The sequence below is a fragment of the Lonchura striata genome, chromosome 1, assembly GCF_046129695.1.
Source record: "Lonchura striata isolate bLonStr1 chromosome 1, bLonStr1.mat, whole genome shotgun sequence".
Taxonomy (NCBI): Eukaryota; Metazoa; Chordata; class Aves; order Passeriformes; family Estrildidae; genus Lonchura; species Lonchura striata.
In genome coordinates this window covers 141,168,797-141,186,375 of record NC_134603.1, presented here as the reverse complement: position 1 = coordinate 141,186,375, position 17,579 = coordinate 141,168,797, and the positions used below count along the sequence as shown (strand labels likewise).

Sequence of the window (17,579 nt, the reverse complement as noted above, 5' to 3'; positions counted from 1 at the left end):
AAAGTGGAATAAAAAATTCATTCACCATTTCCCCTGGGCAGGCAGGTGTTCAGCCATCCCCAGGACAGCAGGGCTCCATCACTTGTAATTATTTCTTGGAAAGACTAAAACCATCACTCCATACATCCCCCACTCCTTTTTTCTTCCCCTGGTTTTCTTGCTGAGCATGACAGCACATGGTGTAGGATATCTCTCTGTTCAGGTGGGGTTGGCTGTTCCAGTTGTGTCCTGTCCCAGCTCCTTGTGCATCCCCAGCCTCCTCACTTGTGGGGTGACAAGCAGAAAAGTCTTGACAGTGTGAAATCACTGCTGAGCAATAGTTAAATTATCCATATGTTATTGTGTTATCAACATTGTTTTCATCACAATTCTTAAACAAAGTACCATAGGAGCTACCATGAAGGAAATTAGCCCTATCCCAGCCAAAACCTGTACACTGTCTCAAATCCACACTTGTGGATTTCAGTTAACAATACTGTTGGTGTTAACAGCTCTTGTGTTACAGAGGTAACAGAGAAGGGGTTTTAGATCTTTTGCTAGGCACGACAGCAGCCATGGAAAATATAAAACATGTGAGCAAACAAATTTCTTTAGTTTAGGACAGTTTTGTTTATTTGCCAATGTGAAAACAGCCTTACAGTGAAATCTATTGTAGACTTTTTATTAGGAAGAGGCAAAGGGTGGGAGCTAATTGAAGCATACAAGTACTTGGTGGGGAGCTCACAAGGATAATAAAATCAAACTCCTCAGCAATGAAAGATGCTAAAACACAGGGCAGTGGTCACAAGGTGCAGCTCTGGGAGTCCATTAGTTGGGAAGTCCAGCACTAGAGCAGACTAACTGGATATGTGGAATCTCCAATATTTCTAAGGTTTTACTTTGTCTGTGCAGGAAAACTGTATTTGTGATCTTTCCAGATCCTGAGCCTAGCTGAGTCCTATTACTTGTCCTCCAAGAAGAATTCGAAGAATATAGTACAGTATCCCGCTCCTCTTCCATAATGCACTGTCAATCCATTTTAACGTCATTTATGTTCATGTCAAACATTAATTTCTTTGTGTCAGATTTATAGTGACTTATTATGACACCATCACCACAATACGTAACAAACCTATTATTTTTGTCTTTGTCTTCTCCTAAATTTTTTTCCCCTTAGGTGGGGGTGAGAAGAAACATGGATAATAATTCAGATAAGGTCTTACTGAAATACAGCATGGCAGAATAACTGAAGACAGGCTTGTACTATGTATATTAGATCTTCTGTGTTTATGCTTCCCAAAGTTACTTTACTGAAGGAAGATACACCATGATCTATGTTTACTTAACTAATTATAATTTCATTTACTATTTATTTCCATGTATTTTAATGGCTTTTCCTTCAGAGCTTGCTCTGAAGTCTTGGGTATTCTTAGTAGAGATCAAAGAGTCTCTGCTTGTTCTGTTAATCAATTCAGTCTCCAGTCAAAAAGTCTGACTTCTACTTGCAACATTATATCAAGATTCTACTTTTAGAAGCAGCTGAGCTTGACATGGGAGGTATACTATACAGTATCTTTACTCGGATGGAGAGCGTCTCATTTCTTGACTTGAAGACACTGAGCTCTTTGAACTTTTCTTCCACTCCAGACACAGGCTCATATTCTATATGTACCCAAGCAGTAGAGATTGTTTTCCTGCAAAGCCATGAGCTTTATGTCAGTTGCAAACCCTGGACAATCTGAATTGCATTTCCTTTGGATGACTTTCAGTGGTACTCACTGTGAAGCAATTAGAAACTCTCTTAACTTCTTCGGAATATACCTAGTGACCATTTTTATATAAAACTGCTCCATATTTACTCTCATGCTCCTGTTCGTGCTTTTCTCTGAGTTAAGCACCTCGCCAAAGTTCTTAGCTGGGGTTAATCACATATGGATGGAGCCTGAGTTCCCAGGAGTAATCACTTAAAGAGTGAGAAACACATGGTTTGTAGGAGGGCCTTCTGTTTGCCAGATTTCATCAATTCAGAAGTCAGTGCTGAACTTTCCTCCAGTTTTTTGAGAGAGGTGTTTTAAACTTTTTCTTAATCCTTCTACAGTGTTGGGTTTGGGGTTTTTTTTAATGCTCTGTTTGCAAATGCCATTCCAGCAGTGTCTCCCTTAAGTGAGGTGAAATTGTGTTAGGATGATTTGTTTTAACAAAGGAATTTGGAACATCTCTGAACCTTACATTAAGAGAAGTAGAAACATCTCTTTTCAGAGACACAACCCAAAATTCACCTGTGACTGGGATTTTATCAGAGAGCTTGGGGAGTTTTTACTTATGCCTACCTCTCCAAACCTTTTTGAGCCACAGCCCTGCTCCTAGCTAACATTCCTGGTATCTGAGATGAATAACCACACTCTCAGGGTTCAGCACCTGGCCTCCTACTACTTCCAGCTTCCAAATGTAATACTCCAGGTTTGTTACAGCTGGTACTCCAAATAGGATGCTTCTTCACATTAAGATGGTTGTTTCTTTGTCACAAAAATTCATTTCACATAGATCTGGTCATTTGAAGACTAACCTCTATGCCATGCCATGTCTATATAAAAGAGAAAAATAGGCAGCTCCAGAGAATGACCCATGCCATCTGTTTAAGACTCTTGACTTAACAAAAGGAAAATTCAGTCTCCAGAGCTACAGAAGTAGCCTGGACACCTAAATTGAACTATGTACCTGATTTCCGTAGCTGAACTTGGTTGAAATGAATTTTGGTGATTTAAAGGAGTCATGTATGCTTTCTGTCTGTGCAGATGCAACAGCTTTCATTTACCTCACACTCTCAGTCCCTATAGCTCAGTTCACAATAGTTGATGAACCTGGCTGGTTTTTTGGTGGGATTTCAGTGGGATTTGGATGTAGGGTTAGCTTTAGTCTATATAGTCTACATATAAGCGGACATCAACTTTTAAATAACTCCTCACTGTAAAGTAGGTAACTGATACTTGTGTTTGCACTTTCAATAGAGAATGAATTAAAATAAGGCTTATTGGAATATTTATTTGCATTTATCATTTCATGTGCTTTTGTTTAACAGAGAAGTATGCAACAATATTACTGATGTTTCAAATTCTTTTACTAGTAATTTATTTTACAGGCTAGTTTTTCTTTCTTTAAAAAATAAAGACTTAAAATGTTTATATTCTGGAAACAGCAGATAAATGGATGAACTAATAAAGCTCACATCTGTGAAACCCTGAACAGTGCTTACCCATGAGTGATACTACATTAAAAATGGGGGGGAAAAAAGCAACTAAAAAACAGTGGAAGAGCCTTGCTGGAGGAGCTTGTATTATTTTTAGTGCTTTTGTATGGTATACCTTTAAGCATTTTCTCAGTCTGATCACCATATGGCTCCCAAACTCCTGATTTTTCCCTTCAGAAGTATTTTAAACTGAGCTATGCTATTACATCTGTATATGTCTCATTTAGGGTAACTTACACTTTTGGCTCTCAACACTGAAAATATTTTCCAGCTCTCAAGGTCCAGTCTAACCTTCTTCCATTTTTAAAGCTCTAAATGAGGAGCTGCACTGCACATGTAACTGAAAGTACTGGAGCTGAACATCTTATAAGGAGAATTTCTTGCCAGATTATATATACCTCATAGTTTAAGCAGGGCTGGCAGTGGTACAAGAGAAGCTGCTTTTTCAGAAAATCAGCTCTTCAGGTTTTCAAAAAGAAATCCACTTGTTTGAGGATTTAAGAGTTCTAAATTGGGAGGAAAGTGGAATTTATAGAACTGCCTTTTTAAACTATGTACTAAAGGTACAAATACGTAAACTCAAGTAGTATTTTTCATGGACCTGCCCATGCACTTTGGGTTTGCCAAAGAGGAGATACTGACAGTGAGCAAAATGGGTTAAATAATTTTCCTGTCATTTTGAACTTGGTTTTGTCCTTTGTATGAAAATATCAATTTACCTGATAGCTTTGTGGGGCCATCTTTCAGATCAGTTAATCTGTGCTAGGAAAATTCATTTTGTGCCAGTAGTGATAATCACATAGAGCATGAAGTGACTGTTCCACTTGGACAAGAGCCTTATTGTTACTTCCAGATGCTGTCTGGGTCAATAGTGTGGTCTTTGCACACAGGCTTTATTCTCTAAAGAGCCCAGCAAAGTGAAGTACCACTTTCGAGACATCAGCGTGGGGCTGCGGTAGTGGGTGATCACAGGGGAGGCTTGCCAGTCCTTGGTTGCCTTTTGAATTTGGTGGTATTTCATGGTGTTTACTTCTAGGTAAAAGGCATACAGCCTTTCTGATGAAGACTTTTTCCTTTATTAATTAGGAGAGCCTGTTTTGTGTGGACAGTTTAGTGGAAATGTCCTACATTTATATTTGCCTCTATAGCATCCTAATGCTGCTCTTTTTCTTTTGGATGCATATATTCAGAAAAAAAAACCCAACAAAATCCTTTTTATTTTAAAATAGGTAAAACATTCCAGGTATTATTATGAACTTCAAATTAATAGCTGTTCCTTCAAGGTCAGAATGTAATATTGAGATATAAGCTAGGGGGCTTAAGGCGGTTTAATATATCCCTAATGGTATGCAATTCTTTTTGCACAGAAGTCTAGTAATGAGTTTTTAAAGTGAGATTAGCTGCAGCTAAATCTGTATTTTTGAGACTCTTAGAATAATTTGAAACTGTATTGCAAACAAGTGCATGCTGATATAATTGCATAATAAACAATACATAAGAATAAGGCTGACAAATTGCAGAATCAGTTTACTTATAGATAGAATTTCATACTGATAAATTTAGAATGTAAAATGAAATGCACATAGCACATCAGTTTTGCTTTGGAATGCTGGCTGCTGTTGAAGTTTCAGCCAAAGTGAATGGTGACTGTTTTAATTTTTCTCTATTTGCAATAAATGCAACTTTCATGTAAAAATATAAATTAGTCTCCCATTGTTTGTCTTTGTGAATTGTGCTGTATTTCTATCTTAGAGGTAGAGGGAAACAAGTTACACTCAGTGAAATTGCTAACTGTAGAAAAATCTCAGCTCTGTTATTTGTACAATTTTCAAGTTTATGTTCATGAAACACTTAAAAGTTGAAGTAGTGATAAATGTAATGTTCATGTTTATTCTAAACAAATATAGAAAGGTAGATATAAAAGCCATTAAATTATTCAAGGAACTTCCTTAAAGAGTACTTACGTACCTTACTCTAAGCATAACACTTCTCTGATAGAAGGAAATTTTAACTAGTGATGGCAGAGTGCACACAGGAGTCAGAGGTGAAATAATGCTATTCATTCACTAATTGCAAATATGGAAATTTTCAGAGAGTTGACTTGCCTGACAGAGTCCTTAATATCTCTGTTGATTAACAAAGAGATATTGCAGGTGACTAATTAGATTAATATGGGAAAGTAACCATGTGCAGTTAAAAACCTGTTGAACGAGGCATGCTTTTTTTTTCCTTTTGTTTTTTAAAAATACTGCATCAAGTAACCTTTCTGGGGGTGATTATGCAGTATGACTTACCTACTTAAAATCCTGATTGTTGTTCTTTCTCCCAGAACAGGGCCAGCATTTCCTCCCTGGCTCCCCAGTTCTGCCTGAAAGGACTGGCGCTGCAGCTGGGGCAGCAGCTCTGCACCCCTGTGTCACTTGGCACTACTGCTGCCTGCTGCTTCCCCATCAATCACCTTGTGCCTCTTTGCGTTGCAAAGGCGTTTTTCTCATCTAGACAGCTGTTTATTGGAAATTTAACTATGCTGTGTCATTTCACCTCAGTGCCCTGTGCTGTCTATGTGTAATGTATGAAAACAGCAATGACTAACTCAGGAAATGTTCCCTCCCTCTGCATTTCTGTCCTGTGAGTGTTCGAGGTGAGCTCCAACATTCAGGGGCACTTCTCAAATGTGTGTTTGTTTATTGATAACACTGTAAAGGAAAAGGGTGCACAGTGAGTTCCGAGGATAAAGTGCAACAATTATGAACAATGATATACCTTCTGTACCTGTAGTATGTAGTATGGCTATTTTAATGTAGGAGCAACAATTTATCCATTTGCAGCAGTAGTTTAGTTCAGTTTTAGCAGCAGTCTCAAGTAAGGTATGCTGCAGTTGCCATTAAATTGAAAAGCAATCTTTTCCTGTCATTGTCCTTTTTTCTTTAAACCTGTTTACTCACAGAATGCATGAGTTACTTCTTGATTCAAAAAGAAGACACATTCTAAGAGGACAGAAATAGAGTAACACATTTTGTATATTCTTTTCGTAAGCAGGTATCATTTCTGGCTTAATCACATATTAATAGCAAATGTTTTTTAGTGTAGTATATTAAAATTATGCTGAGATAAACCAAATAATTTTCTTTTTTCTTTTTTCTTTTTTCTTTTTTCTTTTTTCTTTTTTCTTTTTTCTTTTTTTTTCTTTTTTTTTTTTTACCCAAGGGAGCTACTATTAAAAGAGATGAACATACTGGTGCAATTGTGGTGGCCAGGATAATGCGTGGAGGAGCTGCAGATAGAAGTGGTAAGGTGTTACTGTTTGGCATTAGCCATTCAAGAGCTCAGAACAAAATGAGATAAAATGGCATATTTTGTAGAAATTAAGCACATCACTATGACAAACAGAAGTATTTGGGCTCTGAACATTTTTCCAAAGTGATATTTCAATATTGCTGAAAGTATGCTGATTTTTTTCCCCAATTCAGTTGCAGCAAGGTATCTTTCAGGTAGTGCATACAGAAGGATTTTTATATATATCATGGCTTGTTTCCAATTGATGACATCCATTTATAAATCATAGAATATGCTGAGTTGGAAGGGACTTGTCAAGATCATCAAGTCTTATTCCTGTCCCTGTGTCAGACACCCCAAGAATCATTCCATGATGGCATATGCCAACCAGCTGATGAAGGAACATGGGGTGCTGACATGATTTTATATTAGAACACCCATTTGGAGTTTCCTCTGGTAGGTAGTTCTCAAAATTACAGCACATCCTTGCTTAGTTTGGGATGCTCAGTGTCTGCAAAACCTTAAGCAAGGAGTCCTGAATCATTGAATCATACATTAAGATGTCTCTTTTCACTGAAGAAAATCTAGGACAGCTGTTTCACCCTTAGATACAGTAATGGAGTAAATCTAGATACAGATAGATAGATAGATAGATAGATAGATAGATAGATAGATAGATAGAGAAATTGAGAAATTGAGAGAGATAACTTAGCAAACATTTGTGCCACAAATCAGCATTCCCAGCCTTAGTACTCTTTGCACTGTTTGTAGTGTGTAGCAGTAAGAATGTCGTAGACTAGAAAAAGAGCAGAAAAATAATTGGAATAGATATTTTTCAAACATCTGCATGAAAGTCTGGAAAAGTTGTAGAGAAGGTGGTATTAATTTTTAGGAGGAAGACAGGGAGATGAGTTAACCAACCACCTTATCAAATTTGTCTGAGAGGACAGTAGCTGTTATGTTCACCATATATTCCTGTTTTTATCTTAGTGCTTAAAGTGTATGAAAATTGGAGCTTAACATATGAACAAGGGAGAAACAAACTGAATATTAATGGCAGTTTTTGTGTAATACATAGCTACAGTTTCACAGCTTTTCTTTCTTCTGTAGGGCTTATTCATGTTGGTGATGAACTGAGGGAAGTCAATGGGATTCCTGTAGATGATAAAAAGCCTGAAGAAATAATACATATTTTGGTAAATACCAAACATTTAAAAAATAATTTAGGAGAGTTAAGAAAAAGTAATGACACTTACGATTTCTACTGTATTTCTTAATAAAAATATATTCTACTATAATGGCTTTTCTTCCAGTGCCATTATTTAAAAACCTGTCATTTCTCATAGAGTGATTTTCTATGAATTACATATATATGCAATTATAGATTACTTGTAAAGAGTTAAAGACAGTAATATTGCCATAAATATGTTGCAGAATATTGCCGTTCATAATCTACCGTTTTTAAGGCCTACCATGATCTGTTAAATTCAAACTATTTTAAATGTATTAGTTAATAACTCATTAATAATTGATTGTCATTCCATGTGACAATTTATTAATAATACAGGTACTAGATAGACTATATAACTGGTATATGAAGATTTTATATGACACTGATTTACAGTACATAGCCATATATATTATTCAGTCTACGCTCTTCTATACTGTGCAGTCTCTAAAGCCAGCCTGATTTCTCATTATTGAAACACTATTGCAAATGCAAAGAAATTGATGAGGGTCATGATAGCTCCATTATTCATGCTGTAGGGTTTTCTTTATACATAAATACCTTGCTGTCCTGCTGAATTGAGCAGCTGTCTCACAGTTTTGGTTCAGGAACCAAGATCATTCAACTGCTAGCCTGCTGGCATTCATTCTTGCTTTCTGGTTTCATGTTCTCTACAGAACCATAGTTTCCTTCAAAAATTAATATTTTAAAATGTCTAGAAACAAAATACCACTAGAAAAGGTGTGAACAATTTCCCTATTTACCTTTTTGAGGTACCATATAAACATCAAAAGCTAGTTAGAGCTTGTTTCAAAAGTAACAAAATTATTGATTCCAGTCCTAGGGCGGGTGAAATAAGACCTTGGCTGCTGCCTGTCAAGCAGCAAGCCTTGGATTGCAGACGTGTGGCGGGAGAATGTCTCGCTTGGTAGTGGACAGGCCTGTTTCCATTTTGCTCAAATCGCTGCCCGGCTGTTGCACTCCGCTCTCTTTATGAAACTTGTCGGCTGCATGCAATAGTAGCAGAGCCTCCAACTGATTAGCACTTCCTTCAATAGCAAAATGTCACTGAGGCAGAGGGAATATACTGTGGTTAATAAGTAAAATGCAGCCAGACACACTTTAAGTGGGATATAGGGAAAGATGAATGAATGAGGTGGTTGCTGATGGCTAACTTGTTTTAAGATTTATAGCGAAGGGCTTTTTTTCCATTTAGTACAGGTCGTCTATTCAAATATGTTTTGCTTTTCTAGTTTCCTAAAGTTGCCAAGCGAATAAATCCCACCCCTAATACCTCTATATGATAAATATGGTACAAGTCTGTTTGAATTTTTCTATAATTTTTTTTTTGAAAAATGAAATGTTAGTTTGATTTTTCCAAGGATGTCCAAACTGTGCCAGGAGTCCAGCAGTTGCTTCTAATATGTATACATTTAAGCTGTAGCATTTTCTCCTGCCTTCAGTAGAGAAATGGGACCTCTGAACCATGCAGGTCACAGTTTTTCGCAGTCCATATGCCCCACCAGAGAAGCAAATAAACCCAAGCATTTTAAGTGGGTATTTTAATTTTTATAATACAAAGTTTGGTTAAGGGAAGCTGTCAAACTCCAGAGATAATGCTTGGGAGAGGATAAACTCATTATATTCTTTTAAATTCATTTGAATTTCTTTATCTTCTAAGATTTCTTTGAAATGTATAGCTTAATTCTGAGTACATTTTCTTTTCAAATGTTCACCAGGCTCAGTCTCAAGGAGCCATTACATTTAAAATTATACCCAGTGTGAAGGAAGAAATGCCAATGAAGGAAGGCAAGGTAAGCAAGACTTATTTCTGAAGCCATGGCAGTAACTGGTATGCTGAGGATATGTATTTTTTGCTTGGATGACAGAACCAAGAATGTGATTTATACCCATGGACTCAACTTCCGTAACATGTGTACACTGTACATGACAGCACACTGTACACTTCAGTACACAGGTGATGAATTTATGAGTGGGTGTAACGTAGTTCTTGAGCCTGAACTCTCTGCTGTGTAGTTGACAGGTAATCTTCCACCTTCTGCAAGGACCTGGCTTGGTTCCAAGTACTCCTTCCATTGTTCACAAGCTAGAAGACACTTGATAGCATCTTGGTTTAACAGTATCTTCTCATATTGACATGCTGTGCACCTGCCAAGTCCTGCTTGCTTTGAGTCACAGAGCCTTTGCTCCACCGAGACTGCAGTTGCAGAAGCAATGAGTTGAACATTCCCATATGAACTTCCAATGCTAGACATCCATAAGAATGTTTTGCAGAAGTAAATATTTACATTATTTAGGTCAGTGGTTTTGAATAGGAGAAACAGAAGAGGAAGATACCTTTAGATTGTATTTAATATTTGATTCTAAAGATCAAACGCTGTTTGTTCCAGATGTTTATCAGAGCCTTATTTGACTATGATCCTAATGAAGATAAAGCAATTCCCTGTAAAGAAGCTGGACTTGCTTTCAGAAAAGGAGATGTCCTTCAGATCATGAGCCAGGATGATGCAACCTGGTGGCAAGCCAAACATGAAGGTGATACCAATCCCAGAGCAGGCTTGATCCCTTCAAAGCATTTCCAGGAGAGGTGAGTGACTGAGAAGCATAATTTATTTATTTTTTGCAGTAAGAGAAGAGACTAATTGGTGAGCTACTAAGTTAGCATAGTTGGCATGTGTAATACTCATAGATTACATGGGTACAATAAACGTGCATTTGCAGCAGGACAACTAACTTGGAAACATGTTGCTGACATACTCTGGATTTCCTTACTTCTCTGGCTAGAATTAATAATGACAAAAACTGATAGGATTACACTGATCCAGACTGAAAGAAAAAACACATGGAAAATAGCACATCAGTATCTGCATTCACACTGATGTACTGTGCAGGAATAAGAACTGCAGAAGGTTTTGGAGACCTTACAAAAATTTTACGCAAGATTAAATTTTTTTTAGATTGTGAATAGATTACATTGTTTTAAGTTAATTTCTTATAAAATCTTCTGTATATTTTGAAATAGTCTCATGATATTAAGTGTTTATTAATCCCAAATTTGCAGTGAAAACTGAGGAGCTTGTGTCTTTTCCCCACCACCTCCCATTTTATAGGAGATTTGCATTAAGAAGACCAGAAGTGCAGGTTCAGCCACTGAAAATTTCCAACAGAAAATCATGTAAGTCTGTTAATCTGGAATAGAAATAATACTCCACATCTCTAACTTTATAAAATAGCAGTTTGTTTCACCTGAAGGATGCGTTTCTCCCAGGCACAATGGCCTCTCGATCCCATTGTATCAGTAGGAAAATAAATATAAATAATGTCATTAAAAGCTTTAAAAGAAGCTAGAAACATTCCCAGACCCCTGACTTTGAGGTATAGAGGCCAATTAATATTTTGATATGTAATGTTTCAAAGGTTGAAGAGTATTCTTTTCCTGTTGAAACAGTACAGAATTGGCTCATCAGTTTATGTAATTTGGACTGCATCAACACAGTTAAATTTATGAAGATGAAAGGTCTGATAGTCTCCCCCTCTCTCCCCCATATAGTTGATAATTTTTTGTGTCCCATGAAGCAGTAGAATTTTTGAAAAGTCAGAACATTCAGTTCATTGATACACATTCATAGAATCACTTCTTACTGCTTTTTAAACAAACTCATTCTTAATAGTCTCTGTTTTTAAATGTGGTAATTGCACAGTATAAGAAAAATAACCACTAAGAAAGTGCATACATTGAAACAAATATTTTTATTCACTGGAATTTACATCAACATCTGTTTTAAGTATTATTGCGTATTTTACTTGACCTGTTATTTCTTTCAGTTGTACAGGCTCATAACAAAGTGAGCAATGTAAGAAACTATCATGCTGCAGCAGGATCTAAGTCTTAAATACAAATATGATTGTGAGTTCAACTAGAAGTATTCAGAAAGTGGTTTAATTTTTCCAGCCACCTTTCATTATCAAACAATGAAAGAAAAAGTATGGATACTATGGCAGACAGTGGATGCTAGCACACTAAGTGCCTAACTAAATGCTTTTCACTTTAAAACTCCTCACCAAGGTTTCTGTTGCAATTTTCCTAACTTCTTGCTATGGTTGTTGTGTTCTGAAGCTTGACAATAACAGTTATTTTTCTGATAATCTTAAATTTCTATCTTTCACTTCATTTCACTGTTTGATTGTGTGCCCTAATGCAATTGTTAACTCCAAAGCCCTTGACTAGTATTTTAATTACAGTAACAGACATTACAACTGCACTGTAGCTTTTCTATTTACATAGGTCTTAGAAACAAGAAGACCTTCTTCAGCTTGTAGTAAATATGTTGTTTTTCTAGGTTCTAGGTCAAGTTGCTCTGCCCCAGTTTTGGAAAAGTGTCTGATCCCAGGGTATAGCTATTTCTGTCTGTTTTTATTCACTGTTCTTGAATCTGGGTAATACACTCAACAAGAGCCTTCAATTAAGGTGGCACTGGTGCTTTTGAAGAGGTAAATCAGCTGCTGCAGCAACACCACATGAATCCTTTTATAATGGACTGCCTCTTTCTAGTGACCTTCAAGTGAAAGGTTTTACAAGAAGCGTCTCACCCTTCCAAAACTGCAGCCTGAACTTGATTGGAAATTGCCAAAATTACAACCCAAAGAAGATCCAGAGTACAATGCCTACTGTTGTCTCTGCTTTTTCCACTGACTGCCTTAACTGGCTTGAACAGGTAGAAGAGTTCTTCTCTTCCTCCCCTTGCCTTTAAAATACGACAAAGCATGAGGGTCAAGCAGTGTGCCTATTACTGTTCTCTCTTGGAATTTCTTTGAACAAAGCAAGTCTCAGCTAAATGCCATCTAGAGGCAGTGATGCCTCTTGAAGGAGGAAAGACTGCAGAGCAATGTAGTTTTGTCATTCTCTCTCTTCCTTTTTCCTTAAGACGATCTGCTGCTGTATCTGCCAGATTTTCATGGGAATAGGGGAAATGCTGTTCTGAGTAGAAAGTCATCCCTTTGTTCAAAGATTAAACATGTTTTTAGTGCTGGGAGGGAATTCAGATCCTTTGTAGAGGAGACATTTTAAAGATCAAAATTTAGCAGTAGAAAAAAACATTGTGTCTAGGATGTTGCTCAAACTGCTCTCAGGAAAACCTTCCAGTTACTTGGATTTTCAAGAAGGTTCTGCTGGGAAACTCTGCACCTTTGTGATCCTTCTAAAGTTATTCAGCTTTTTTTGTGTTATCAAGCATAGCAGTGAAGCTGTGAGATACAGAGGCTGTGTCTGTATTTGTGCACAGCAATCATCTTGCCAAAACTTAGAGATGCTGGAAAATCATGCATTGCTCAGGTGAACAAACAGCACACACAGCATTCTAACAGCACCAGAAATGTGTAAGAAAGGTGGTATAGGGAACATAAAATTGGAAAGAACTGCTGGGTTATTTTTTTTTTTTTTTTTTAGCCCATGTATGAATGTGGGAAATTGATAATGCTTGATTTCTTCAGGGTTCTTTTAATCCTTCATCTTAATACAGGTTTTTCCAGTGCTTGGAAGGGTAGTTAGGTGGGGAGACATGTTCTGTAGATCATCCTGAACTTGCTGTATATTGAGAGGCTACTTACTACTGCAGTGGTTCCTATCTAATCATGTGACCTGAATTTTCTTAGCAGTTTGGAGAAAAAAGAGCAATTTGCCAGTTGATATTATTATGGCTTCCAAAAAAGATGAAAACCTGTTAACTTCAAGAAAGCTGCTGGGAGAAGTCCCTTTCCTGCCAGAACTGGAAGTTGCACTGGGAAGCTTTCTTGACACACAGTCTGCAGCCGTAGTTGTTGGTCTGCTCTGTTCAGTCAACTCATTCCACAAATCCCATATTTTGTAATGAGGAAAAAAACCTTGATACATACCTTTGTTTTTAAAGGGAGAATTGAGGAAAAATACTCATGTTTTCATGAATGCCCAAAAAAATGTCAGTCAACTCTGGTTTCTTAGGTGGGATTCTAGGGTAGTAGTGTCCTTCTACTTGAAAATTAATCTTAAGATCAGTTAAATCATATAATAAGCAAGAAGTATCCTATAACTTTATTTTTTCATTTCTTCTCGAGCCAGTCCTGGAACTGGAAAGGACTGTTATATTTATCTATACTTTTTTGCTTTGATAATTAAGTTGTTTCAAAACCTGAAAGGAGATAGATTGGTTTACTTCTGGGAAGCCTTCTTTCTGTTTCCTGTTTTGAATTTTTCACTCTTTTCAGCATAGCAATGCATGTAGTTGCTAATCTTTACACGTATTTTTGTGTATACTACATTTGGAAGCAAAATAAAATTAGGCTTTTTTGGTGATGATCGTATGCATACCCATAGTAAGGAAAGAGTAAAAATACTTTCTACAAAACTTTTTCTGCAAGAATTATTTGCACTGAAATAAACAAACCTAGTCTAGTTCTATGTTATTAACAGGATCAGTTTTTAATGGAAGTGCCAATTCTTATTTTCACTTTAATAGCCAAGAGAACTGTTCCACTGTGTCTATGTTTAAATACACATGCCTCTCCCAGCATTTAGCCTTTTTCTTGAAAGATGAAACAGAATCATTCTCACATTGTATCCATTAAAGTGAAAAACATTTCACATGTCATATGTACACTGGAGGAGGGGGCAGAACAGTGTACACTCCATATTGAAATCACACTTTCTCATGTGCAAATGGAGAAGATGCACTTTTTGATGGTATCTGGGACTGAAGTTGAAGGAGACTGGCAATGTAGGTGGAACCTGCGCTGGCAAGAGGAAGATATAGAAAAAGTAGGAATAAAAAAATAAAGGGAAAATAGAGGAAGTCAAATTTTGTATTGAGGGTGAAGAAAAGGAGAAGGCACATGGACAAAAGCTGCCCATAAGCCCCATCAAGCAAAACCCCACAGAGGATGGGCTTTGAAATACTTAGATTAATGCAATTAACAGTATTATACATGAGCATTGCTGTAGTCACTATTTGTGTAATGATTCAGTTTCTTGTTGATTCTGTGTAAATAAAATACTAATATATTTCCTTCATAAAAGTCTCTGAAACAGTGAATGCACAAATTACTGACAAGAGCTCTGACCTGATCTGTTTTGCTGTTGTTAGTAAGAAAAAAACCTTAGTAAGTTCAGCAGTAATATTTGATGCATGAGATAAGCGGCTGTTAGGTGTTCTGACTGTTGGTAAGATCGATATGTTAATTCCCAGGCTTAGGTTAGTGCAGAAGTGATGGAGGAATAACAAACCACTGAAGTATTTTCATAATTTTTTTCCATACTTAACAGCAATGACTTTTCAGCAAAAAGTCTTGTACATTAATACTGTGGGGAACTGATACTGGGGAAAAAAATGCAAGAACAAGCAGCATAGGAAAAAAGTAGGAAAATGGAATTAAAGTAAAGGAACAGAGTTGCATGAGACTGTGTGAGTAGGACTAACCCTGCATGTGCTGGGATGGTGAATGAGCCATATATCCGAGTGAGTGTGAGGGAACTCTCTGGAATCCAGAGGGAGGTTCTGTGGATGTGTCTGCCTATGTGCAATTGGCTTTCATGTGTCTGAGCTTGTGAGCCAATGCTGAATGCCATTTCATGGAAATTTGCTCACCTGATATTCCTCAGTAGTACTTAACAGCATTCCTGGCTTTAGGTGATCATCTTAGCTTGGACAGCTTATGAGTTTCTCCTGTTGCTGCATGCTGGCTAAATTGGAGTGACATGAGACTTTGTACAGAGAACAATTATTTGTTTAATAGCTCCCACAGTTTGTTAACTTCCACACAAAGACTATTCATGCTCTGACTGCAATAGATATTGCCAACAAGTTTGGTCATTCTTCCATGTGTAGCTTACTTTAATTTGTAGACAAAAAGTGATAACCTGTTTTTTTAAGGAAAAAATTCTTTAAATAACAACCAAATAACTTACTATTCTGCAGTTGTTATAAACTGCAATAATCAGGCAAGAAATTATATTCCTTTAGTATAATTTTGCTTTCACAGTGGTTACTGTGTTTATTCTTACATTATGTATGTGTTGTCTCTGATGAAAATTACTAGTAACTTTATATTTTATACTAGTGTGGCCTGTAAACTCTGTCAACTTGTGCACTGTGTTCATATGTATATGTGTATACTCATACCCTGTGTGTACAATTTAATATATATGTAGCATTTTTGACAGTTGTTCAGATATGTCTTTTCCATCAAAATACATTTGTTCTGTGTACTTAATGTTAAATGTAAACACTTACTGTGATAAAGCCATCATCATACAGTTTTTCTAAGGCTTAAAACCCATTTTACTTTCAATTTTGATTTGTGAGATGTGATTGGCATTGTGTGAGCAAGAGGAAAGACTTAACTGCAGCCAAATGGTGTTCATTCGAACAAGATGTAACCCAGTTTACCCACAGTTGAGTGTCTTTCGAATTGAAGATTGTGTTCTGTCAACAAAAAAAACTTAAACAGGCTAAAAGGATAAATGCTTTGTACTGTTTGTATTTGAAGACCAAACATTTAGGATAAATGTATAGTAGGATTATTTGTGCTTGTTATAATTGCTGCACAATTTTAACTCTACCTTTTTCTCAGTATTTTTCTGTGTTCATATTTGAAACTTGATTGCCCACCTGCAGGTAGTTACAAGTGCAAACAAAAAATAAACTAGATCTGTAGAGTTAAATTAGCACATTAGCATTTTTGTTCAGAAGTCTTCTGTCCTTACAAATCTTAACTTCCTGCTACCACAGAGAAATTAAGGAAACCTGAAGCTGGATGACATTTGAGTCAAGTTCACATGAGACAGAACTGGAAATGGATCTGTCCTTCACTGCAAGACTATCGTTCTTCATTTTCCAAATTATCTTCATAGAGATACTGTTATCTGTTTTATAAAAGAATTAAATTTCCTATTGCATGAACATAATTTATCATTCAAGCTACAAAGTGCCAGAGCATAAAAATCTGCAAAATAGTATAAATGTTGATTGCTATGTGGGGCTGTTCATCTCTAAAAAATTTAGAGTGTTTAATATATTCTCTGTAATGCTGACTATTATACATCACAATTTCTTGCTTACTAAAGTAAAGTATAGTTTAAGGAATAATTCAACTTGTTTGTGATAAGAAACTAGAACAGAGCTGCTGGATCAAATTTTAGATTGAGAAACATTTAAGTAAAATTGCTTGCTGGAATTATTTTTGAAAGAAAGTCAACAAAAGCAAAAAATCTTAATCTCATGTTGGGCTGTTCCAAAGAGTTGAGAATGGTCTTGGAAGTGGCCCTGGTTTTGAGCTTCCTAAGTAGTATAATTTAGGTGAGGCCCCCAAAAACCAAATCTTGATTACATTTCAGTTAAAATACATACAAAAACACAGTGTATATGATTCTGGTTTTCATTGTTATAGTTTAGCATTATTGGCTACGCTGAAATCTTTCTAAAATGAATAAAACCACCTAAGCTTCCATTGTGCTTGTGTTTCCTATTTCTTTTTTTCCCATTTGTCTTGTTACAGCTTTGTTGTCATTTCATAAACCTGTTTCATGACTATTTTCTTTGGAACTTCCTCTCCCTTCTTACCACAATACATTTAATTTATTGTATTTCTTCTTTACTCAATGTTTTATTTGTTCCATGTTGCCTTATGGTTTGGGTTTGGGTTTTTTCTTCATTTTCTTACTGCTTTTGTTTTCCTACTTCCCATCAGATTTCCTCCTCTTTAGACTTTGACCTCTTTTAGTCTTTAATTTGTCCCTTCCAGCTGAAGACCTTTCCTTGCTCTGCCCACTTCCATTTAGTGAAACTCTATTTGCTCCAG

General features: G+C 36.5%; 1 protein-coding gene across 3 annotated transcripts in view; it reads left to right on the top strand.

Annotated features, from left to right (window-relative positions):
* MPP7 (MAGUK p55 scaffold protein 7) overlaps positions 1-17,579 on the top strand; it is a 147,282-nt gene that overhangs the window by 103,072 nt on the left and 26,631 nt on the right. For all 3 annotated transcript variants that reach the window (XM_077788708.1, XM_021543033.2, XM_077788699.1), the window contains 5 exons: positions 6,434-6,515; positions 7,613-7,698; positions 9,470-9,544; positions 10,142-10,338; positions 10,862-10,926. In XM_077788708.1, coding sequence (XP_077644834.1) covers positions 6,434-6,515; positions 7,613-7,698; positions 9,470-9,544; positions 10,142-10,338; positions 10,862-10,926 — 505 coding nt within the window. The remainder of the gene's footprint in view (positions 1-6,433; positions 6,516-7,612; positions 7,699-9,469; positions 9,545-10,141; positions 10,339-10,861; positions 10,927-17,579) is intronic.